At 42.1% G+C, this 26,197-nt stretch overlaps 1 protein-coding gene across 5 annotated transcripts in view; it reads right to left on the bottom strand.

Moving 5' to 3' along the window:
* Window positions 1-3,665: 3,665 nt before the first annotated feature.
* Window positions 3,666-26,197, bottom strand: part of PARD3B (par-3 family cell polarity regulator beta) — a 375,207-nt gene continuing 352,675 nt past the window's right edge. For 4 of the 5 annotated variants that reach the window (XM_071747007.1, XM_071747008.1, XM_071747010.1 and 1 more), the window contains one exon: window positions 3,666-8,284. In XM_071747007.1, the coding sequence (XP_071603108.1) occupies window positions 7,930-8,284 (355 nt within the window). In that variant the 3' untranslated portion in view covers window positions 3,666-7,929. The remainder of the gene's footprint in view (window positions 8,285-26,197) is intronic. The other variant, XM_071747012.1, reaches the window with a different exon arrangement.

Raw genomic sequence — 26,197 nt, 5'->3', positions numbered from 1 at the left:
GAATGCAACTGTTGCAGAGGATGATGCTTGGCTTGTCAAACCCTAGCCCCTAAGTACACTGCACTTTGGCTATGATATAGTGTTTTTTCTTTTATCTTTTGTAGCAATGGCAGTTGAACCACTCTCCAGCTCATCCTCACCTCCCAGCCTTGTTCCCATCACTGCTATATCAAAGTGTTTTAGGGGACTGAGGTCCCCCAAAGTCTTTCAGGGGACTGATGATCCATGTTGAAAACAGCCCAGTGAAGAAAAAAAAAAAGTCTTTTTTTTTTTTTTTTTTCCAATAGCAACTCAGTTACCTTTGTCCTCTCAAAGCAGTGAAAATGGCTACATTTGGGGAAGGAAAAAGGACAGGGGGGGCGAGATTAAGTGGTAGGAAAGAGGGATGGGGCAGGGAGGGGAGACTAGCAGCTCTGCTGGGTTAAATGCATATTGGACTGAGGCCTCATTGTCCATTTCTTAAATATAAAGAAAAATCACTGGCCTAAAGGGCTTGCTTCCAATGAAGGGGAAGCAAGAAAAGACATTGTCTGTGGTAAAGCAGATGTGTGCATGTGCCTCTAAACTGACCCAGAAACAACACTTCATAACAGAATTAGCTGTGATTGATTTGGCCAAATCTGAATGCAGAACTGGACACCCTAAGAGTGCCCCCAATTTCCTCTGCATGCTGAAATAACCAACAGTCTGCCAGGCTGCCTAACAATCTTAGAGCAGCCTCATGATTGCTCTAACTTTTCTGCTCTGGTTTCAATTTGCCTGGATGAGCCACTTGCCCTTCCCATCCTGGCAAGGCCAGGAAACAAAGTGCCATGCACTGGCCAACTGTGGCAACCTCAGTAAATAATTTCTACAGCTGGGGCAGAATTTCTTTTTTCTTTTTGCTGTGAGCAGAGCCAACTCATCTGGCTTGGGTTAGTTTGTCAGCCATATTTTGGAATGGTTTGAGAATTAATTCTGTTTAAAAGACTATAATCACCTTTTTTGCCTCTGAAACTGGCTCAGGGTTTTTGTGCCAGGCCAGCAATAAAATAGCTTTTGCACATGTCAGAGGCTTGATCTAGACAAGCAGAAAGACAGGAGATAAAAACTGTATCTTTCTTGCAATCTATACCCACAAAGCAACTGACTCCAAAGTGACTGCAACTTGTCCCTGTTGGTGAGGATGGCAGAGCCTCAGGCCACACAGTGTGGGAGTGCCAGCCCAAGGGGCTGCATCCTTTCATTCCATAGCCAGTAAAACTCTTGGTGTTTTGTTTTTTTTTTTCCCTAACCCTACACTCACAGCTGGCTGAGAAAGTTAAAGAGAAAGCAGAGAAAAGTTAAAGTTGAGTTTGAAGGTCACTGTTGCTTTGAGGACACCAAAGATTGGGGGAACTGGAGATGAAAGAGGCATATAGGGAAAGGGGAATTTTTTGGTGTCAGTGGCACCCAGGGTGAAGGGAGGTGTTTGGGGTGCAGGCTGTGAGATTCAGGTGGCAAGATATGTTCTAAAGGAGGCTGCACTAAGTGGGTGAGGGGCAACCCTTCCTCCCTGTGCTGGTTGACAGGTTTCCTCAAAATTCTTACTTGCCCTTCTGCTTCCTTCCTCAGGCATAGGTAGCTTTGTGCTGCAAACAGGTCCTGTCTCTGGGCTCAGTGGAGGGTTCTCACAAGCCTGGGATGCAAAGTAAAAACTGAGGAGTGGTGGTCGGCACGTGAGGAAGTGTCACTTTCCCTGTTGATACATGAACTTCAGACATCAGGGACAATTCCCTCTTCATCATGCATTTCCCCCTAAGATCTAACACAGCCACCACCTTCCCTTCCAAGCCTATTTTAATTTCTCATCTCCTTTCCTTTGCTCCAGTTGCCCCTCCCTGTCATTTCCCTCTCCCTCCCACTTCTTCCTGATTACCAGAGCAATCCTGTCTCTCCAGGTTGCCTTTATCAGGAACTCCCTTCCAGCCCATGAGGAAAAACAGCGGCAGAGCTTTCCTCCCCAGAGCAGATCCTGTGCCTCCCAAGTAGGCTCCCTTCTCAGGCTCACCTGTTTCCATACTTTTCCAAACCATGCCTCAGCTTCCCTGCTGCTTCTCTGCAATGATGAGCACAGGGAGCACAGGGACACTGAGCAACTTTCTCAGGAGGCTTTAGGAGACTTAGAGCCAGAGGCCTCTGGGGATTATTAAAAGCCCTGAGCATCCTCTAGGAGACTGCAGGAGCAGCCCAGCTCCACTCCAATCCTGATAATGGCATTTTGCTTCCCCACAGTGCAGCTGCTACAGTCCTCAACCCCCAGAGGCTGCTGTGCTTTGTCCCCACGGAAGAGCTCAGCTGCTGCAACATTGCAGCAGGTCACTGCATTCCTGCTGCGGTGACTGACCCAATTCCAAGGGGAAAGACACTCCATCCTTCCTTGCTTCCAGCAGAACACGAGTCCCATGAGCATGTAGTCTGGTTCATTAAATTAATTTTAGTTAAATGGCTCCATATACTTCTTTATGCAGACAAAACAGTGACTACAAAACAGAGGTCCCAGGGAAGTGAGTGCTGCTTTGGGGGAAACCACAATATCACCATCAAGCACAAGCAGCACCTTCTGAAACTGTGGCCACCGATTTCCAGCTTTTAATTAACTCCTAGTTTGTCTTTTGCCACTCTTCGTACTTCTTAAGCAGAATTACAAATTGAGGTATCAAGTGTTTTATTTTTCCAGTTTTTAGCTATGAGTGCATGTTATGACCCAATAACTAACAATTGGCATCTACGTGATTTACAATATAATACATGCTAAACTGACTCAGAGTTGCCCATGAACTGTCCTGGTCATAAATACCAACATCTGCATTCAAAATGTTTTAGTGTCCAGTATGTATTTATTTTTACTGAACCATTACTGCAATTTCTGCTAGATCTTGTGTTGTAAACTTTCTGCACTTTTCTGTCTGTTATGCTCTTTTACTCTTTCATTTTTCTTCGTAGTAAAACTTTTCATCTCAGAAAGGCTATCTCCTCCTTTTTCCTGTTCTAGTGGCTTTTTCACTTAAATATCTGCTATTCTGAAAATTACTTAATCTAACAAAACACTTTCCTGAATCTCAGTGTGCTCTCCAGCCCATAGCTCTGATCCTACAAAGATTTATGCTTGCACATAATCTGGAATATGAAAAGCAGTGTCATCAGTTTCAGTGAAATGATCCATGTACCTCAAGTTAAATTTGAGACCTTTAAAACTTTCCAGAAGTCCTGGCAAATCCTGAGGCACAATAGTGCTGCACTGCTCTTGCTGAAATATAACCCCAGCTGCCTGGACCTCTTACCTGCTACATGGCCACAGAACACCTCAGCTGTTACCAAGAGAAGAGCTTGATGTTGAGACGAAACTGTCTTGGCAATTTCAGCAATGAACATGCAGTTGTGTACATTGAAATTTGCTGAGGTGGCAAGGCACTTCTCCTTCACTTCTAACTTTCAGCCAGGGCTACGAAATCAGGACTCCAGCTCTACAACTGAAAACAATCCGGATTTGAGAGAGAATCAAGTTGGGGTCTGTGGTGGTTTTGTTTTTTAAAAAACAAAGAAGCCACCTTACCAGTTCTGATCTGATCACACGATCTAATATCAAACCACAACCTGGCATGAGGATGACTGTGTAGATACAAAGAACCAAAAGACTCCACGTATAAATACATAAATACATAGTCTTAAAGCCTTTATTTTAATGCAAAATAAACCAGGTGAATTTTGTATAGCCATATGTAACAAAAGATCAAAATCTTTGATGTGGTACTAGAAAAAAAAAACCTCTCAAATTGGGTGTTGAATTTCTCCCCAAAACAATCACGCACATATTAAAAACGTTTCACTTAGAACACATGGGTATTGTCAGATCACAAACACTTCTCTCTCCCTCACAATAACAGAATAGTGTCTTAGAAAGCCTCTTCTATGCAGAGACAGTGAATAGCACTTCTGATTTTGCACATAAGGCTTAGAGACTGCAGAACAACTGTGATGTGAACACAGGTGTAGGGCCTTTTGGAAGTGCAAAGCAGCTGCTGCTCAGAGCTGAGCGTCAGGATGTGGCCCTGGCAGAGGATTCACAGCACTGACTGATAACAAATCTGTGATGGCAGGGAGGAGGAGGTAGCACAATTCATTTGTAAAAAAATTAGGCAGCATGTGAAGCTATTTCTAGATTAAGAAGCTGGAGTGAATTGGAATTCAGGGCTGTATGCACTTTTCCAATGCAGAAGCCTTTTTTTTTTTTTTCAAAAGAAAATACTGAATTCTCTCTTTTTTTTTCCCCCCACAAAGGACATCTGATATTTTTTTTATGTATTTGAGAGATGCCTAGAGACTTCTGCATCATAATGTATCACAGTGGTAATGTCATTTTGCAGATCAAGATCACGGCTCACTAGTGGGTGGTCACTCAGAAAATCCACAGGCTCCTTTTCTGTCTCTTAATTTTTCAACTGCTGGGCCTGGCTGGCTTCACAGCAGAGCCAGAAATGTAGGCTGCACACCACCAGCACAGGAAATCAAAGCTTCCAGCTTCAGGCAGGAGCAGGCTTCTCTCCCCCTTCTCTCGACTCCTGTTCACATGCACACTTAGGGCTGGATGCTCCTGTGGCAAACCCAAACCCTCCCTTCACCCCTGCTGCATCAGGAACTTCACTGCTGGACTGGCACGTTTGGGATGAGGGAGTGCAAGAAAATTACGTGTCAAGAACATTTGAGACTCATAATTTTCCCAAACATATGGACATATGGGGAAAAGAACAACTTGTTACTTAACAGCTCTTTTGGATTTTACAAGTGTGTATTTTCAACCATCAGTTGTAGCACCTCATGAATTTTGCACGGTACATACTTTTCCACAATATGGTGCTAAAATCATACATTTTACACTGCAGAGAAGCTGATTATACTTGTAGTTACACATTATACTTTTGAAAATAGCATACCTCTACCAGATATTTAACCAGCAAATGGCAATTTTCTCCCAGAACAATGGCACCAGAGACTGACAAGATGTTCAGTAATACTTTTTGGTCTTGTTTACCCAGCTAGGTCAGTCTGTTCTTCCTCCTTAACTCCTCACCTGTAGGATGCAACCTGCTGGGTAAGATCAACAGCTCAGAAAGTGTTAGTTTGATCTGTCTACCTCAGCTGAGTGGAGCTGATGCAGTCAAGGGCAGCTCTTAAGGAGAGATTCAGGTTACAGGGAGATGATTGTGCAGGTCCTTCAGAGGCTATAAATTACTCAGAAGCTGTTTCCATGCAGATTTTACTTGGCCCTGGCTCTTGAAATACTGTAAATAAGTTCTGTTTGCTGTGCTGTGATGCCATTTGAGGGATTAGTTGAGAGAATTATAAAGGCAGCAGCTTATAGTCAGAGCTGTTCTTAATTGTGGCCTGGCTTGATAAAGCCACTGTCGCAAACATATTAGTTTCTTTACAGCTGGATCAAATGTATCAAGAGTTACATTTCAAGGAGGGAAAGGAAAGTATTTTAATTTGTTTTTGCTTTCAGAGGGCCTTCATAACTCCAGTGGCTTCCCTGCGGCTGCCAAGTCCTGGCTGAGTATCCTACAGCATCTAAAACTCTTGGAGAGAAGTACAAGGCTGTGTACAGCACGTACATGACAGGCAGAGTTTCCCTGGGGAATGTGTCTTATTTATGGAGTGTACTGAGAGACATCCAGCTTTACATCCAGCCCTCCCTCCAGAGGATTTCCCCTCCTACATTACTAGGGAAGGGGGCAGAAAGAAATAGAACAAGACCCAAACACACTTACTTTATAATTGGTTGCATTCTTCCTCTCTCCCTCCTACCAATGCTTCCTCTTGACTGGATTTAGAGCTGCACCTGCCCCCACCCCAGGGAGTCCAGCCCCATATTTCAGTCATGGAGATGTACCCCACTCCATCCCAAAGCTGTCTCCTCTCTCCTCCTTCCCAGGCCAGCTCGTGGTTAGAGATCAGTGTGAACACAAATGTCAGAGCCAGCTGGGCAGATGCAAGTGCTCCCTGTGCCTCAGGGTTATGTGAGTCTCTCACCAGCATTTATAGCACAGAGGAAACATTGACTGAGATTACATGCAGCTTCTTATCAGGGCCATTAACCCACCAGTGGTGGCCCCTGGCAAGCAGCACCCTGTCCTGTGCCTCACAAACCACTTACTCTAATAAACCTTTCCAGGAATATCTAGTAATGTAACACAGTCCTAACAGGAAAAACCTTGCCAGTGATATTTAATACCTGGGAAGTTACCTATGTGATTTAATCTGTTGCATATCAAAGATATAAAAAAGACACAATTGAGATGTTTAATCCTTGGCCAGGTCACAGTCTCTCCCTGAAGAGCCCAAACAGTTGGAACACTCCGAAAAGGCAGAAATTGAGGAATTAAGGACACTTGGAAACTTCACAAAATACATTTGTAGGTGGCAGGATGGTATGGTTTTCATGTGACAAAATCCTTCAGACAAATCTCTGAGCACCCACAGCACTGTCTGCCTGGGTGGCACAGGTCCCTGTGGCTGGGGACATGTATTTCTGACCTCTTCCCAGGCTGTCTGGCTACAGAGCAAGCTCAGGATGAGCAGGGCGAAGAGCTGGCACCTACCCCAGTACCCTGTCCCCTCACAGCTCTTGCTGCACTGCTGGCTCTGCCTCCTCACCCACACCTTTTCTCTTTCTAGGCTTTGAAAATAATGAAAATAACCTGCTACAAGTAGCTCTTCTCTCCTTTTCCTCCGGGGCTCCAGGGTCTTGAAAGCCCTCCTTGTTGCTTTCCTTGCCTTTTCCCTCACTTCTTACTATGAAAATCCCTTTTCCCCACTGGTCTGATGGCCCCTGGCTGCTGGAACCCGAGTGGTTTGGCACATGGCAGCAGCCTGGTGCTTCCTGAGGCCACGCTGCACTCTGGGGATGAGGATGGGCCCCCCTCTGACAGGTGCCTTCCAGCAGCAGAGACTCTCAGGGCAGGACATGCTGCTGAACCCTGGCCAGAGAAGGCCAGGATGCCAAGGCACCACCTGATACAGTAACTTAATACATTGAGTTATGGAGTCCATGGCCATGGTCACCTCCTCAGCCACTTCTCATAGGCCAGCTCCACTGAACCCCAAGAGTGACACTTACTGACAGTCTCCAGGATTTACATTAAAGGCTGCACACTCCTATGAAATGCACAAGCACACGCAGGCACATCTGCAGACACACGTTTCTCAGGTGGCTGCCTGCCTCCTTCTCCTCTCTGAACCTGCCCCAGCATGATGGGTAGGTACTTGCCCCACTCAAAATGCAGCAGGTGCAAGAAGAGGAGTACCTTGCTACACAAACTGCAAAAAAAAAAAAAAAAAATCAAGGCTACAAGATAAATGCTGCCACTACCAAACAGAAGGAGGAAGCCAGATGACAAATCTGGAACTGCAGCAACCTTAAAACACAGTTTGAAGATGCCTGGAATGTCCCTTGCTGACTCACAATTGCATTACCCAAGGGTCTCAGTTTTGCACAAAGTTCACTCTGCATGCTATGCTCTCATTGAAAGGCTCTACAACAGCACTCTGAAGTAAACTCTGATGACACCATTGCCCTCATACAGACAGTTAAGTACTGTAAAAGTGTAACTGGATTCAGTAAATAGCCCTGAGGTGTATTAAGTGTTGCACTTCATTTCTAGCAGCCCGTTTCTATTTTTAAAAGGAATTAAAAAATATTTAACTGTCTGGTACCTCAAATATTCAAAATATACTGTATCTCACGTGGTTTTAGTTCACTTGTTAGAAAGCACCTATGCTGAGCCCAGCTCAATAAGAATTACTCCAGGTCTCCTGTGCCATTCTTACAGGCAGCCACGCTTGGGAGTAACTCTACCAGGATGATGTCCCACAGGATTCCTATGGGGCTGTGCTGCCAAGTCCAGTATGTGGCTATACAGCTGCAGTCATGGGGTTCTTCTGCCTGGGATCCTGTTGCCTGTACTTGTACTGGTCTGGACTGGTCCCACGATGTTGGACAACTTCATGATAATCCGGTGCTCGGCGGGACTGAGGAGGGGAGGGTGGGATGTCCTGCCGGAGGGGTCCTTTATGCTGGTTTGTGATGGGCTGGGCTGGGTAGTACTGGGGGTATCTCAATTCTGCCACTCTTGTGTCCAGTGCATGCTTGTAGTTCCCCTTAGATGAGTGGACAAGAGGCTGTCCTCCTTGGTAGCAGGGAAGATCTCTCTCTTTGTATACTACTCGTGGCCCTGTTAAATATTGCAGTGGCTCTGCTGGTCCACGCCTGAGGAGGAAAAACATAATAAAGGACATCAAAAGGCAGTCCACTAGGCCAGTGCCACATTATTGTACTCACAGCCTATGTTTACTTTGGGAAATGAAATGCCATCTCAAGCATGACAAGTCCAGATGAATCGAAAGAACTCCTGAAGGACAGCAAGCCTCCCACCTGTATGCTACAGAAGTCTGTAACATCCAGGATGCTGGAGGAAAGGTCCAACACACATCACAGCCCTTGTGCACTGGGGAAGCACTGGAGCCCTTCAGCTCACAGAGTCAGCCTCATGTGATCCATTTGTCATAATGGAAACAAAACTCCTTTAAACAATCCATGTTTGACTGAGTCTTATCTAGCCTGAGGACAAACAGATGAGTTGGGTCTGCAAGTCTGCAAATACAGTAAGCTTTACATGCACAAATATTCATGCTTTCCAAGCCATTTCCAACTATTTTTTGTCATAACATGTCAGATTGTAAAACTTTCCAAACACCAGAGCTGGAAAAACTGCAACTTCTGGAAGAAACACTAGGGATGTCAGGCTACAACACCTGTGTTTAATGGGTGAGCTGCCAATGGGATTTTAAAAAACCCACTCCTGTGATCCAGAAGGCCTGATATTACAACAGACCTGTAGCTTACCTGCATCAGTATGGATCTGACAAACTGCAGTTCATGTGAAAAGCAACATGTGAACATGTCATCCTTGAAAATGTGCCATGGAGCCTTCCCTGTGGCTTTCTGCATCTAAATTCCACAATATGCCCTAATGAAGCACCGATATTTTTCCTAGTACAGCTTAACTTGTGATGCTTTTGAAATGGTAAAAATAAATATTCTCACAGACACGTCACCAGAGCATGTCCAAAAGTTCAACTCAGGGGGTTTTGCCACTCTGCCAATGTCTGCACTTTGGGCAAAACCTCTCATTGACTGCAGACAAAGCTTCTTTCTGAGTGAGAGCTGAAGGAAGATGGCAGAGTTTTGACCAAAACAGGGGCTGAAACTACAAATCAGTTACACCTGCTCTGTGGCTTTGGGACTGAACTCATCAACTGTTTAAATATTCTTTGCACAGATTTATTAAAAAAGTAATCATTCTGGTGCAGCAAGTCAGGTGTTCACAATCATGAATGCCTCTCTTTTGTTCACACTGAGATTTTACAAGCATGTTCCCCCTTTCCTAATCTGGGCTCCCAGGCTCCACTGCAACTTGTTTAGCATGAAGTAAAATAAAACATATGGTTTTCTGCTGCACTTGTTTAAGCGCATGGAGTAAATCATGGACACGGGCAATGAACAAACATTATCTGCCTTGAAATGAACCTACAATTCTCCCCCTGGAATTACTTAGTGCAAATGTTTCCTGTTTAAAATGGAGAGAGCAAAAGGAAGAATTCCAGGCCTTGGACTTTTAGGACCCTATGCTCCCCAGAGACTTTGTGCTTTAAAAACACAACATTATAAAAGACAGGCACTCTCAGCTTTTTTTCCCCCTCTCCTCTCTCTCTCTGTGAGACAGTCCAGACAAAGTGCTGAAGAGCCTGAAGGCACCCTCTGAGATATTAAAAGTACCCTTAGCCACATGTATTAGACAGCTGTGCTTTGCTCACACACACCTTGCAACAAAGCCTGATTTCCACAGAGCCAAAGAGTTGCTCCATGTATTTCTATATGAAGACTTGTTCAACAGTCAGTCTCATCACACTCAGCTTGTAATTCCTCTCTGTGTAAAAATACACTTCCAATCAGAAAAGGTTTCTGTGACAGTAGGAACTGCTTTGTGTCAAACAAATGACAGGAACAAATGTCAAACCTACACCCATCACCTTTTAATGTACAGATACTGTTAAAAATCCACATATTATATTTTACAAGATGTTCTCATCAGCAGCAATAACCAACCAAATTCTTGTGGATCACATTAAAAAGGGATTCAGAATTCATGGAAGAGCCAGGTAGCTTTTGGACAGAGCTTTAACTGCAAAGTTAATTACTCTAAAATAACAAATTCAAGATTAACTGGTACAAAGATGACTGCTGAGAACAGGACTGAGCCACCAAGCATCACCTACTGAGCGTTCAACTCACACCAGAGGTCTGGCTGGTGCAGGAAAAGAGGGGAATGTGTTTGGTCATCCAGCCACAAGACCTGCTTCCTGGAAAGCTCAGCTGGTCCAGTTCTAGGGACAGTGTGACACTGCTGACTCAGAAGCTGTGGCTATGGAGAGGACAGCACATTCCAGCAGCTTTGACTGAAGTGTGCCAGACCTGAGGCATGTGCCTAAGCTGCCTGAACTCCTGCCTTCAGATTTCCATTGCTGTTACCTATGGTACAAAACTAAATCCAGTTCTGGTTAACTTACAGGAAATAGAGTCTCTGGTTGTGTAAATGAACTGCAGAGAGGAACATATATAATCTTTCTTTAAAAAATAAACAAACATCCAAGCTGTTCATTCTCAGCACCACTTTCCCTTTTCTGTGGGTGAAATGCCTATAGGTGGTATCAATCTTGAGTGTCTTTTCCAGAATCAGGGCCTGGCAGCTGGAAGGAGAGGTTGTACATGGAGACAAGGCTTGAATCTACTTCAAATGGATACTTAAGGAAAGTCTCAGGAAGACAGGTGAGGTTTTCTGGTGGCCTTGCAATAATTCAAGCAGTGATATAGAACTCTTGCATGAGTAAAATGTTGGGAAACCTCTGGCAACATGACCAGGGGAAATTTCATGAAAAATATCCTTGTGACTGCACCACACTCCCCAGCTCACTTCCCTTGGCAATCCCAGGGGTGTTATCTATGCAGATACACATGCTACAGTAATGACACTTCCCTTTTATGACCAGCACTGCATGTTAAAGCCGAGTTATTTCCTGAGGATTTAGTCTTCCCCACCTACCAGCCATGCCTGGTCAGCTCTTGGGAAGCTGCTCACAGTGCAAATGAACTGCCTGAGGGTCTTCATGAACCTCCACCTGAAAAGTCTTAAAAGACAGTAAAAAAACAGTCCTTCCTTCCCCAAGTGAGTCAAATTCACCATCAGAAAAGCTGTCTCCATTAAGAATAAGTTTGGGACACTGGGAGTAGTTTGTGACAGCAAAAGCAGGGACATCATTTTCATTTGATAACTCATGGTGTGAAAGTATAGGCTGTTAAAGATTTTGTCACAACTCAAACCAAATGCTTTCTACTTGGCAGCCCCTTGTAGATGCTATGTTTGTTTCTGCAAGAAACAACTTCTGCCTTTTCACTTGGCAGATGTTGCCACCTTTGAGGAGGTCCTAATGAAATTCTTCTCCCCTCCCTCACTGTTTTTGTTGGCTTCTGATGAGTTCAGAGTTCACAGGGCCATATCAGACCTCCCACGTGACCCATGCTTTGGGGGTCAAACCAATAACCTCAAGTGGAAAATCAGTGACCCGAGGGAATGATCAAAAATCCACAAACTAGGTCAAGCAGGTCCAGCCACTCAAAAGGACCAGGCTAGGAGCATGGCCTCTTGAGAGAGGAGGAGAGGCTCTCTGAGAGTCAACTGTATTCCAGATTTTTTTGCCGTTTGTTTGACCTGGGGGTCCAGTGAAATTAATGGCAGGCAGAAGGCAGGGAAGCTGACACAACATCCTGGGGAGGAACCAATATAAGAGCCCAGAAAGTGTTTCTGCTGATAGTTCAGCTCTGTTAGCTCCTACTGGAAGATGCATCAGTGATGTGGGTCTAGCTAAAGCAGAGGCTGCTGCTGAAGGAAGCAGTCTAAGAAAAAGAAGGCAGGAGTGCCAAGTTCAAGAAAGGAGTGAAACTGGTAGTGCAGTGTGAAAATAACCTCTTCAAAAATGCCATAGGCAAGGCACCCCTTAAAGCATTCATATTATTGTTAGGAAGTGAAATGTCACCTTCCCCTTCAGAAATGTTATAGATATCACACACACAGGTAGCTGCAAACATGTTTTGCTATATAATTTCACATGCCAGCTAGCAACTACACTGGTTCTCTTGTAAAGTACTCGCCAGTTAGCAGCTACAGTGGATTATCTTTTAAAGTACTCACCAGTTAAGAACTGTGATCCATTTTGAGCTCTAAGTGCACACAGTAGTTCACATACACTGTGTAACATGTTCAATGAATAGTGCACATATTGTTATTTTCTCCATGACGATTTAAAGCCTGAAGTAGATTGTTTTCCTGTCCCTGCTTTATTTACCTTCCAGACTCAAAGCATATAAAATCTAATATTTTCTGGCTTTACTGCAGACTTTTAAGAGCTCCTGGACTTATTTGAAGATGAACCAAAGAATCTGGAATATTTAAGAAGGGCTCCTTTTACGCAAAATAATATTTAGTAATTGAAGGTAAACAGGTACCTGTAGGTCTCAAGAAACCTAACTAACACTCTTTTTGTTTTCTGCAGTAAAGCCTGTTTCAGTAATTCTTCAGTTGCAAAGAATCTCACAGAACAGAACGGTGTGGATACCCAATGCTTAAAAAAATAATTCCATTTTGGGTTTACTGTTTCATTGTTAACCCCCATTTGCAGGTCACCTATAACATAAGGCACGAGACACATGCTTGGGTTATCTGAAAGGAAAGCAAAATGATGGTCTGGCTGTTCACACTGTGCCCCATCATTTTGAGGGTTTGGACTTCATCATGAAAAAGAGTTTTTCTTGCCTCTGTTCTACAGGAAGAATCACAGAGGTCACCCTCTTAAGTAACTGGTAAAAAGCAAGGAATGGAATGCTCTCTTCCTACATCACTGTCTCCTTCTCACTGCTGAAGAAATACTTTGCAAGGAATATAAATTCACATGAAAAATACCTTCTTAGTTTTTCAGTGAGTACTTCTTGAAATAAACTTCAAAGACAGACACTAAGTGGCAAATAGAAAATCCACGTTTGGCTGCAGTCTCTTTTATGTTTAGGCAAGATATACAGAGAATCTGGCTAATGGTATCAGGCAGCCCAGGCTGTGATTAAAGAGTAGGAGAAAGCAACAAGCTCCTATCTTTGTTCAGATTCTCCCTGAAGAACTCTATTGTATGCATCACGATTGCATACAATTGTTCTCAGCCAGCAGGATATACTTTTAGAGGAAAAAGGAGAAGCTCACTTAAGAATTACCTTATGCAAACAAACAATCTCACAGTATCAAATACATTACACTGTGTCTTTGTAAAGCTCTTCTCAGCATACAATAAAACAAATGACTGAAAAGACTACATGGTCCCTATCTCTCCAGATACAGTGCTAAAGACACCATAGTCCTATTGTAGTCAGTGGCACTCAGAACTTCTGTTGCTTGATATTCAATGAGAATATAAATAAATAATAATAAAAAAATTAAATCACTGCATTACTCTGAGCTTCATTAAAGTCTATCTCTGTATCTTAACAGATGAGATACTCCTATGACAACACTTTTTCATTTCAGACCAATACTTCCCATAGCCAATGATGGGTTTTGCATTTAAAAAGCCACAGGAAATAAAATTTGGTATCTTAGTGCTGGGAAAAATCCGCAGCCCAAGGCAGTACTCAGTGGTTGCTGCCTGTGAGAGAGGATTGTACCTCTCAGAAGAAGGCAGATGTCTAGCAATGACATACTAATTTCAAACACTCCAAACACAGATTACTTATAGGCAGAGCTGGTGGAGGTGATTCCTTCTCCTGTTCTTTTACCAACAATGCAAGACTGAAAAATCAGATAATGTAAACGAATACAATCCCTGGCTCTCGTATAGCACATGGCATGCAGAGAGAGCTGTTTTTTGTTTGAGGACTGTGTTTGGAATTCCTTCAGCATCAGGTTTCTAGTTACCAGACCCTCATCCCTGGCCAGGCACGACTGCGGTTGGACTGGATTAGCAGAACACTCTGCAATGCATATTACATATCTTTAACTTCTATAGGCTCTGCATAGCCATGAAAATAATGATCATTTCATGTCCTGTGTTACAGGGGTAAATAAAAAGAGAAAAAAAGCCTTTCTCTCCCCTATTTAAGGAATTCATATTTGGTTTGCATTTGAAGGAAGAGGGATCTGTACAAGTTTCTTTGAAAGTCAAGCAAGACTACATTGCAGATGCAATGCAGGCAGGGCTGATTCTCTTGCCTTGCATGCGAAGTTTTATGGTGGCCTTGACTGGCCTGAACCAGTAAGATGATTATTTGATTAGTTTTTCTGTGATTAGTTTTTTTTCTCTCTACAGCTTTACAGCTTAAAATATTTAGAAACAAACAGTAAAAGCACCACAATCCTAGAAGATAAGTGCACAGCTATGCTTATATTACTCTAGTTGAATTGTAGCCTTAAGGAGGCTGGAGAACAAAGTCGTTTAATATTTGCAGAGGGTCAGATTTTGAGAGATGTCAGACCCCAGCAGCTCCCTGGGCAGTTCTTAGCAACTGGAGACACTCTGGTATCCGGCTTTTTTTTTACATCCCAGCCCAAGCATAAAGTTTAGTCAGATCCTAGTTTTCCATGCAGATAAGCAGACTGCAGAAGCAACTGTAAGACAGGATAATAGTAGTGTGAGAGGTTTAAAAGTTCGTTGTAAGATTATATTTCTTATGACAGCATGAATAGTGTATTTTGCAAGCAAATAAACTGATTGCTCTCAATCCCTACTGCAGCAATCTATGTCTTAGACTGGTTAACATCAGAATTCAGTGTCATTTAACTAAATCCCCTCCCATCATTAACAAAGCCATAAACCACTGTGTTGCTCCTTTGCTCCAGCATGTTTGTTTTCCACAGCAGATCCTAGTTCAGCTTCTGATAATCTCATCCCACACACTAAGCTCCCCTTTCATTCCTTCTCTACAGCAAACGTATACATATAGAAACTGTGATAATCAGGATTAAAACCCTCAAATCAACAGCAATGAAAACCTGAATATGCTACCCCATACTCTATAAATGGCCAATAAGAATTTAAAACAACTACCTCAATAATCCTTCCTACTCAATTCCCCGCTTGTTTTCTTCATGTGCTCTCAGACATGATACACCTCTTCTACCAGAAGGCATGAAATAAAGTAGCACCTATTGAACAAGACATCACTGTGCTGTGATCTCTTCAAGCTTAAAGGGATCTTAACCTAGATTAGTACTTTAAGCAGGGAATCATTACAACATGTGTTATTTCACATGTTACTCATTATTCAACACAACATAATACCATTTGAGTCATTAACCTTATGGCATTGGTAACCTACTCTCAATCTCCCCAGGAACCCCCATGCTCTGTTGAGAGAGAGACTTGGATGAGATTTTAAGGTCCCTTTGGTCTTTTGGTTTGCAGATCAACAGGGGCAAAAGCTCTTCCTAAAGACTAAATGAGTATGATGCCAGCCAACTTACATTAGAAGGATGAAAACTTCTTAAAGGATGTCATCCTAGACCAGCAAGAGGAGCAAATGTTTAGGTTTCTCAGCTGAATTTGCATTTCAATGCAGACACAAAGCAATACAAAGAAGTACTGAATGGATGCAGAATTGCCACCACTGGGGACAGGTGCTAAAGTGAAATCACTCTGTATTGTTTGTATGGCATCAGTGTGCAATAGCTTCAATAGCCATGGGGACACTGCTAACCCTGCCTCTAGAAGAGCCACTTCCCTCTAAAGGAGGCAGGGAGAGAGACAGAGAGACAGAGAGAGGTGAGACCCCACTGCTGGCCCCAGCACAGCAGCAGCAAAAAAGTCAGAAATACCATCCAGATCTCCTTGCCACACTAACATCTACCGCAGATGTCCACTTTTTTTTTTTTTTTTCTTTTTTTTTTTTTTTTTTTTTTTTTCTTCAGGCTGTCAGGGTAGAAATCAAAGGTCCAGTAGTTATTCAGGAGACTGATTTATTTAAAAGAAATTCTGTTTCCATAGTCAAGATCCTTCTTCAGAAGGAAACAAACACACAGCTCAGACTCCAGCAGAGCTCCTCCTGAGCAAGGAAGCCTCCCCTGCCTATCCCTTCACAGTGCTACTGCTATCCATGCTGGTTTGGTAAAGTGCTTTCAAAGACACATAAACCCTTCTCATTCCTCATGTGAAATGAATTTAAAGCATGGTGATTAATCATCTGTGCTGTTAGAATTATTTTCAACAAGTAACAGAAGTCCTTATAAGAATCTTCCTAAGTAATAACAATCTGGCACCAAGGTCTTCACTATTCAGACAGCAGGATCTTAACACACTCTGATCTTTAGTAGGCTAGTAAAAAACTGTAAGAAATGGTTACTCATGTTATGCCCAAGTTTTTAGGATTTCTTTAATGCTTTTTTTTGTTAGTGGTTTTGGTTGTTTGTTTTTTTGTTCGGTATTTTTTTAGGGTTGTTGGGGTTTTTTTAATGCACTTCTCATTTAAATTAAAGCATTCCTTGCAGCATTTTCTCCCATTGCCATAATGAAGCATGGCTGTCAATTCTGGCTCTGATGGCACAAACTGGAGACTAAAATCATTCTTCAATAAGAAAAGGAAAATTGTCTTTGAAACTGATTATAGCTGGCTTACTGACTCTCAATTTCGATTTTTTCTGTGTCCTGATATTCTGTTGAAGCCACTGGAATATTGCCATTCCATTTTTTCTGCTTTGCAACAAAGGCACAGCTCAAAATCCAGAGGCTGATGGCTGCTTTTGAGGGGCATGGGAGACTTAAAAGTAAACAGCTCTTATTTCTTTCTTGGGGCAGTATTTCAGACTTCATTGTTCCCCTACTGCTCATACACTGATTTGCTCCTAAACAGCACAAACAGCCTGTGAGCTACATCCTCCCTTCCTATATTATCTTCTGTGAGAACCACTCAACAGGCATTATGGCTTTCTTGGCTTGCCACACTTCATTAACACTCTGGTAACCACCCCTCCTCCAGCCAGCCATTAAGCAACACCTTTAATAATTGAGATTTAAAGGCTCAGGGCATAACAAACAGCTTCAAGTTACAACTTTACAGATACCACTATGGAACTGTGTAAATCTCCAGATTTGGGTAGGCAAATCAGTTAATTAGACTTGCATTAAGTGACAAACTTTGTGGGTGCTCTGACATCAGACATCCTGAAGTTGAGCTTTAAATAACAAGGGTCAAACCTGTAAGGCCCAGGGGAGGAACAGCGATGTCCCACTCAGTGCCCAAAAAAGCAGTAGCAGTGACTGCAGCTGCTCTGACTTCCAGACAGCTGTGAGTGCCCTGTTACTGCAGCCCATTCCAGCTGTGTTTTCCCTGGTTTCTTCCTTCGGAGCTTCTACAGTTACATGAACATCAGTGCAGCTGCAGTCAGCAGAGCCACTCTCCACTGATGATGCTCCACGGGCTGCCCACAGCAGACACAACCCTTGTTCTGCCACCCTGCATCCCCTGCCTCCAGCACACAGCTGGCTCTGTCAAAACAGGTCCCTGCAAGCCACGGAGGCTGAGCACAACTTCCCCTGCCCTGATCTACAGCTGGGGAAATGCTACATCTATGAGTCACTGATAGCCAGTAAATGTTCAAAGCTGGAGAGATCTGGAGCTGCAGCTGCTCTTTCACGAGGGCAGTAAGAGGTTAACCTTCAGTCGAGAGGCCCAAGTGTCTGTGCTCCATCTCTGCATGAGTTATCTCCCTGTTGCTGCATTTAAAAATACTGCATGTAATTAACTGTTATCAGGTTGTTAAGCAGTGTGCTGAAGTGTGTATCATTCAATCACTTCCTTTATTTACAAAGTTCCTGCCATTCTCTGAAGCAGCAGCCCGGGACAGGCTTGACTTGCTTGGATGAGGTGGGTTTAGTGCATCAGATTCTGGTAGCAAAGCAGATTCTGGAGAGATGAGAGAGAGATGTGAATCTTTTTGGTTCCTCAACCGCTAAACACACCCTGCAGAGTGGCTGTGTGTAAATGAGACACACACACACACCACTGTTACCAAATACATCACTGTAACAATGTGTTGTGACCTGAACCACGCATCACGGAAGGAATGCACAATACAGCTTCCAGTCACTGTAAACCAGCCTTATGCACAGATGGAATTTTTACCGATGTATGTGTCACTAACTTCAGTGCCCATAGATATATACAAGCTATGTGGCCCATTCACACAAAATAACTGCTCACTTCCATGGACTTCTGTGCCCTTTTCATCATGACCTGGCTTGAAACAGGACAGAACAAATTTTCTTTCCAGTAATTTTACTTTTCAGTTAAGTCTCTTATAAATAACTGCACTTCCTAAAATTAACAGTAAGCTCTTCAGTCACCGTCTGCTTCAAGGATTGATAACACTTGATGTTTATAGTTACTGCTGGAGAATGATACACAGAATGAAGGCCACTGCTTGGGTCAGCTAAACTTCTTGTGCACAGGAAACAAATGGTCACACCTGTGACCTCCTCCTGTGGGGAGGGGCAGAACCTTGACACATTTCCTGCACTTCATTTCCTTAAAAAAAGCAAATCAGGAAGTCAGTGCACATCATGTTAGACCACAGGCTGGAGATGGGAGACATGACAACAGGAGAAGATGGCACATCCACCACTGTCCTTTCTGCCTCTCTCCACAAGGCCCAGATTCTCATAGCTCCCACCACTTTTTTTGCCACTCTCCTCTCCTGGTCTGGCTACTGTTCTCTGCTTTCTTTCCCAGCTACACTAGCCCTGGCAATGTCTGCAAGGAGCCCAAGATGATATGAAGCAAGATGAGATCTATGTGATTTTCTTCCATGCATTCCTGGTTTGAGGCAGCACCAGGACTTGTTAGGATGGTACCTGGGCATGAAGCCTCCTTTGCTCTTAGGGCACTGGGCCAATCATCAGTATCCCAGATCTACGTGCATCCCTCCCCAATATATGTAGTAGAGGACATCTGTAGCTTCTGAACAATTTTCTTCTTTGTCATCTGCACACCATGCTTCATGCCAGATGACAAGATAATATTTGCAGCAACAAAGCACTCTGGAGCACAGCAACTTTCTAGAGAGAGCAAGCACAGCCTGTAGCAACATGGTTTTACCAGCTTAGTCATGTACCTAGAACAGAAGACACCAAGATGCTGAAGATGGAAGAGGGTACTCACAGCAGCAGACAGAAAAAAAATGTTTTAAAGACATCAGTTCAAAACACTGCATCCCTGAGCAGTGAAAAAGTGATGCCAACAGCTAGGAAAGAGTGATGCCTTACAGAGGTCATAGCAGAGCACTTGGAAATCAGAGGCAAGCCAGAGACAAAAGAGAGGGTCTGGACAGCACTGCCAGGTATAGAGTTTCATTTCTTTTCAACACAAATATGTATCCTATGTCAATGACTACCATGTGCAGTAGCTTCAACTTGGATTATGATGAACACCACAATGAAAGAGGTGCATGCTACTACTGCATGCCATTAATGAGAAAAAAAGAAGAAAAGCACTTTCCAATCTGAACCCGGTAAGAACCTATGAACCTAGCAAAGATTCCAAAAAGTATGTCTCAGTTTGGTTGGGGGGAAAAAAATTAAATGAAACCACCCTCTTTCATGAAACAATCTTTTACATAATGAATCAATCAATTATCTTTACTCTGGTATGTTCAAATCAAGGGAATCATCACTGAAAATAACAACCAATTTATATATCTCCCTTAAAGCCACAGTAAGCTACACTGCTGATTCACTAATGAACAATAAAGGTCATGACTACAATATCATTCTAAGTAATTTCAGATTGTGCAATGTGATAGACTTGAAGTGGTATGCTCATAAAAATATAATCAAGATACTTTACAGAGGGAAGTAATGATGGAAAAAGATCAGTGCTCTGCCTAGATACCAGGCTGAGAGGAAGGAATAATTCAATGTGATGAGGAACTCTGTTGGCTAGACTCATCTGGCCCTAGCCAAAGCCTCTGGATGAAAATGCAAGCACTTCAATGAGCTTTGGATAAAGCTCCTTAATAGGAGAAGGGTATCTGAAAGGGCAGGGAGAGAATGAGGCATCTGTATCCTGGAATGAAGTCAGGGAGCTAAGACCCAACAGTCTTAAACATCAAATAAACAGCTAGAGTACTAGATGTTAATTGCTGAAATGCTTCACTCTACATGGAGACAATTGTTTTCAATTGTATTCAGAGAAAAGACTAACCAAAATGCAGTTAATTTACTTTTTAATTTTTTAATGCTCATGATCTAGAGAGGGGTATATGCAGCAATGAAGAAACAAGACATTGTACCAGTAGAATAGCACATCCCTGCTCCATGGATCTTACAGCTAAGATGGCAACTGGGGCCATGTAGCAGAGTCTGCCCTAAATTGCAGCATCAAATCTTTGAATGTTACCTGAACCAAATGCTTCAGAGGAAGCTGCAGTTAGTCAGGAATTAATAGTTTCCACAGCCTTTACAGGATAAAAGCAATTTCTCCTTTACTTTCTGGAAGTTAATTTGTACCAAAGCTACTATTGTCTAAGTCCAGGTTTGCACAAAGATGCAGATTTCAGAAACACGAAACACTTGGTGGTATGTCTGTTCTTACAGATGTTGATTTAAAAAAAAAACAAAACAAAACCTATAATATTTAACCTTGAAAGACCTACTATTTGAATCACATAGAAAAAAAACCCAAATTATAGTAGAGAGCCAGTGGTGAGTTGAGAATGAAGTTTTTTTCAAAACTCAGAGTTAAATCTTTAGTGCTGAGTTGGGCTCCTCTCTAATAAAACCATGTGTGGTGTTCTTCCAGTGTCAGTAAAATGGGTTTTTCTTTAAAAGAACTCCGCAACATTTTAAAGTCCCCTCCTTTTAAAAAGATAAAAAAATAAAACCGAGAAAATTCCTGTCATATGAAGCAGCTACAATATAAGCTGTTACTCAAGAACACTGCACTTCCTAAGACAGAAAACCACAAAGTAACAATACCATTCTAGGGATGCAAAATGGTGGAAAATTATCAGGGTTAAAGGTTCTGAATTGATTTTATGTTTTCACATTGGGATTAAAGTGATTTCAGCTGGGACCCACCATTACAGATGTACTGATAATTTCCATGTGCATTTTTAGACTGTGTACAAAGAAGTGTAATAACAGACAGCTGAACATTTTTCATTGTTCAGTAGAACCAAAATGTTTCTGAAGAAATTTCTGTAAGACCATGACCACTGCAGTAATCACTCAGTAACAGAGCTCTCTTCAGATGTTTGATGACAAGAGAGAAGGGAGAGAGAGCTGTCAGCCCTTCAAAGAAAGAAATCAAACTAAAATGACACTAGGACTGTTATTCCTCTCAATAACACTAAGGAGATTCCAAGTTAAGATCAGTTAACAAGCCTCTTCAAAGGAAAAGTCAGATTATTCATTAAATAACCTTTCCTGATATTATTTGCAGGATATTCAACAAAAAGCATTTTATTAAGGCAACATTACAGAAGCATTATTTAAACTACAGAAAGTACAGGGAGTTCCAAATTTATCCAAGCATCATTGACTGACTGCCATCCTTCCCTCATGTCTAAGTTGACACGGAATTCCATGGGTCAGGGCTCTGGAAGGTATGGATGCCCGTGAGAGGCAACTTCCAAACACTACTTGCTCCAAGCTCAAGACCAGTGCACCCCTATAAAGAAGAAATAAAGCAACGAAGGTAGAAACCTGCATGGATAAGCAAGAGTCTTCTGGAAAAAATTAAAGGGAAGAAGAAAATTTATAGAACGCAGAAAACAGGACTGTCAACTGGGAAGGAATATAGCAAGTGAGTCAGAGAATGCAGGGATGCAACAAGGCAAGCCAAGACCCACCTGGAACTAACGCTGGGAAGGAGTATCAAGGACAACAAGAAGGGTTTCTTCCAGTACATCAACAAAAAAAGGAAGAATAGGGGAAAAGTAGGCCCACTGATGATTGAGATGGATGCCCTAGTGGCTGAAGACACAGGGAGAGCAGAGTTACTGAATGCCTTACTTGCCTCAGTCTTCACTGCAAAAACCTACCCTTTTGAACCCCAGATCCTGGAGAACAGAGATAAAGTCTGGAGTGAGGAAGAATTTCCTTTGGTAGAGGAGCACCAGGTTAGAGACTACTTGGCCAAACTGGATGTCCATAAATCCACGGACCCTGATGGGATGCACCCACAAGTTCTGAAAGAGATAAATGTTCTTCTTAGGCCACTCTACATCATCTTAGAGAGGTCATGGAGAACAGGAGAGGTGACTGAGGACTGGAGGAAGGCTAATGGCACTCCAGTCTTTGAAAAGGGCAATGAGGACCCAGCAACTACAGCCAATTAAGTCTCACCTCTGTCCCTGGTAAGGTGATGGAAAAATTTGTTCTGGATCAAGTCAAAATCTATAAGAAAATGTTAAATGAGGGACCAAAACCTGGTGACACATGGGTATGCACAACAGTACACTAACACCTAGATCCAAGCAAAAAGCCATTTGCATGGGTTTTCAACTGTGAAATCCTGCTGAGATTGGTTTTACTTGCCAGTTTTTGTCATGACTGCTCTCTGTACTTCCCTTCACCCGGAAAAAAAAGAAAAGGCTATATTTTTTCTTTAAATGAAGAGAAGTGCCAGCTACTCAATATCCAAGGACCCCGACTGGCTCAGGATTTTACTTGATAACCTGGGCTGGCTTTTGTTCAGATTTACTGCTCCCTCTTTTTGCCCTTGGCTGGAAATGGCTGCTAATTTCCAAGATGCTGTCTCAGACTATCGAATGAGCAGATCCAGCCTCCCTGCTGAATTACATCTGCAGTGGAACAAAAATGACAGATAATTCATTTTCTATTAAAGTTAACACTCTCCTTCTCTTGCTTCCCACATATGTTATACAGTGGATGTGTTTCATGTTCTGCTCTGTTTTTTTCAGCTGTTGCAAGTGCATGAGTTATCAATTATTCTCTGGGCAGAGAGAGAACGGTGACTTGAGGAACAGATTCCAGTTTACTTGACTCCTCACCTCATCATCACTCAAACATTTAAATGAATCCTGTTGGGCCAGAGGTCTGAAGTAGAGTGATTCTTAGGTGCTCTCTTTCCCGTCATTTCCCCTCTCACTGAATGGTTAAACAGAGCAGAAAAACAACCTTTAAGGCTAATAATTTTTTCAAACAGCTGTAGGATCCCATCTGCTCATGCAGAACAGAGTATAGAATGAGTGGAGACCACACTGATAACAGACAAAAGCCAGCAGAAGGTATGAGTTCTGTCAGGATCTCTATCATCAGATGCAGTTACATTTGGTAGACGGAAGTTTTTTAATACAGCAAAAACTCCACCATTGCTGTAGAATGTGGTTATCCTGTTAGCATATGCTAGCATTATGTTACTTAATATATTTCCAAGATACAGCTTGAGGAAACTCTGACTAGTGGCCTATGTACCATTTAACACCAACCACACACCTACAGAGTTTTGCTGGCATGCTTCTGGCATAACCACAGCTTTACCTGCAGTAAACATGCTATGCAGATTTCACAAATAAGCATCAATCAAAAAGCAGCATCACTGTGCATCTTGTGCTTCGTTCATGCCATATTTAATGAATTGTTTTAGTATATTTTGTTCGGGTGCTAAGTGAAAAAATTAGCGATGCTGCTAAGTTACATAACTTTTAAATAGTAGAACAGTGCCATCTTTTTCAAGCTTGAAGGTAAGGGTAACGATTCTTAAGAAAGCAGGAATTAATTTTCTCCAACAGGTTACAGGAATTTTAGCTGCATCCTTGCTCTTAAAGTTACTGGTCCATAACCACTAGTGATCTACACATTTGCAATTCTTCAACAACTCTGAATAACATTCATTAAGTCCTACTTTTACTACACTTACATCTGTAGTAAAATGAGATGAGGTAGAGAAGAACGTAGAGAGCAAGTAAAGACATATTCCTTTTTCCAGGATCTCCAAAATATGGAGAGACTTGAATGACACACATTGGTGGGCAGAGTATAATAGTAACAAATATAACAAATAACCTAATCAGAGCTTATTAAATTACTACCAGACTGACCCAGGCAGCAAGGAAATGAAGGAATATCCTCTTACAGTGATTGCATTTCAGTCTAACCCACTGCTCACTGCAATAGAGAGGAACAGATGCATGCACTGAAGTGCTTCTGGATTAGGCTCACATGAGCTTCTACAGCATTTCTTGCAGAATAAGGTGTTACTCAACCTGGATCAACATATCCAAAGCATGATTTTCTAGAGTGTTGCAGTTGAAGATAAAACATAAAAGAGTTAGGTGAATATAAGGGCAAAGAAAGCTCGACAAAAACATGTGGAATTCAGAATATTCTCTTGATATGTTTTTAAGAGACTTCTGTGCAGAGAAATTAAACATATCACCTACTTAGGAAATGGAAGCTGTTTGGCTGCCAGTTGTATGAGCTGTGTTGAAACAGCTGCTCCAGCAACTGTTTTTATTATTAAATTTTTCAGTGATTCTCTTGATCCCAAATTAGATACCTCTTACCTTTAGTCACTAGTTTAATATAAAAGCTTTCTCCTCTCAAGACAGGCTTTCTCCAAGGATAATATTAAAAAACAACTACAGGTTTGCTGAAAGCACTGACCCTCCATGGTTCACATCTCCCCCACCTTGGGTCTTCAAGGTGTGTGGCACTCTGAGCACTTACAACTCTGAACCCAGAATTATATTTGAGTTAAGATTTCACAGCCTGTCATTACCTTACAGCATGTAATTAAGACTGTCCACACAGAATTCACTCTCCTACTTTATTATCATAATCTCCTTCCCTTGTTCATAAATGTGCACATAAGAATACCCAACTGACCCACTTTAATGACTTGTTATTAGAAGCTTGAAACCTGCCATCATGACAGTGCAACTTGTTCTTTTTACCACATTTCCTGTTTTTTTCAGAACCTGCTTTGCAATGATTGGATGAAGGTGACAGAACTGAATAGAGGTTCATGCACAACACTGGAGAGCTGCAGGAAGCTCGCTCAATGAATCCTGATCCAACATCCTTGAAAATACTCATCCTCACTTCCACGACCTATTTATCATGAGAAAGTCAAAGCCAGGAACTGCAGTGGAATTGGCTTATGTTACAATAAACTTCCTCACAGAAAGAAAAGCTTATTTCCTCACTTTTGCAGGCTACAGTCTATACCTTTTGATCCATTCTGATTTGTAATCCAACATAAGCAGCAACATTTTTATTCCAAGTGTCTGTACTTACAAGGAAGTCAGCTAAGATTCCCAGCCTATGTGTCTCATAAGCAATTTCAATATCTATCTCAACAACATGAAGGATGTATTTGCATTTTGTAGCACACATCTTACTCCTCAGGTTTCATTCAGTACATTCCTCTGTTGATGCATTCCATGGGACATATGCTTTTGTTTTTTAATTTGGTGTTCTTTTTAATTTGCATTCACTTACTGCTTTTTCACAGATCCTTCATCTCAACCCAACCATTTTGTAGTGACACTTCTTTCTTGCATTAATATTTTGTTCCCTAACAGATGTTTTGTTCTTTTACTCACTGGAGGCACAGCTAAAACAACTTCCTTTTCTGAAGCAATGTCTTCATGACTTCATTTAATATTATAATGTCGATTCAGTCTCTTTTGTTCAAAGACAGTATTTTACTCCACCTCTTCTATTTTTAAACTGAACTTGGTGCCCTTAGTTTGAGTGGGAGGTCCTTATGCCTGGTTATACACTAAAACCCACACCAGATCCATGGTTTTTGTAAATGTGACACTTTTATTTTTTAATTTTTATTTACCCCAGCTAGTATCTTCTTGCAAACAGACTGGCTGTTTAGTTTCAAAATATTAACTGACTTTTAAACTATTACATATTGCATTAAATGTCTTTTCCTTATGAGGAGTTGACGGACTTATTAGAAAAATTGACAAAACCCATCTCTGTCTGCCTCATTCTACAATTCCACAGTATTCTTATGGGACATCTGGTTTTTAGTGTTGGGGTTTTTTTTTCCCTT

The sequence above is a fragment of the Heliangelus exortis genome, chromosome 6 (assembly GCF_036169615.1).
Source record: "Heliangelus exortis chromosome 6, bHelExo1.hap1, whole genome shotgun sequence".
NCBI lineage: Eukaryota > Metazoa > Chordata > Aves > Apodiformes > Trochilidae > Heliangelus > Heliangelus exortis.
The sequence above is the reverse complement of the archived record's forward strand: the minus strand, read 5'-3'. Positions and strand labels throughout refer to the sequence as shown.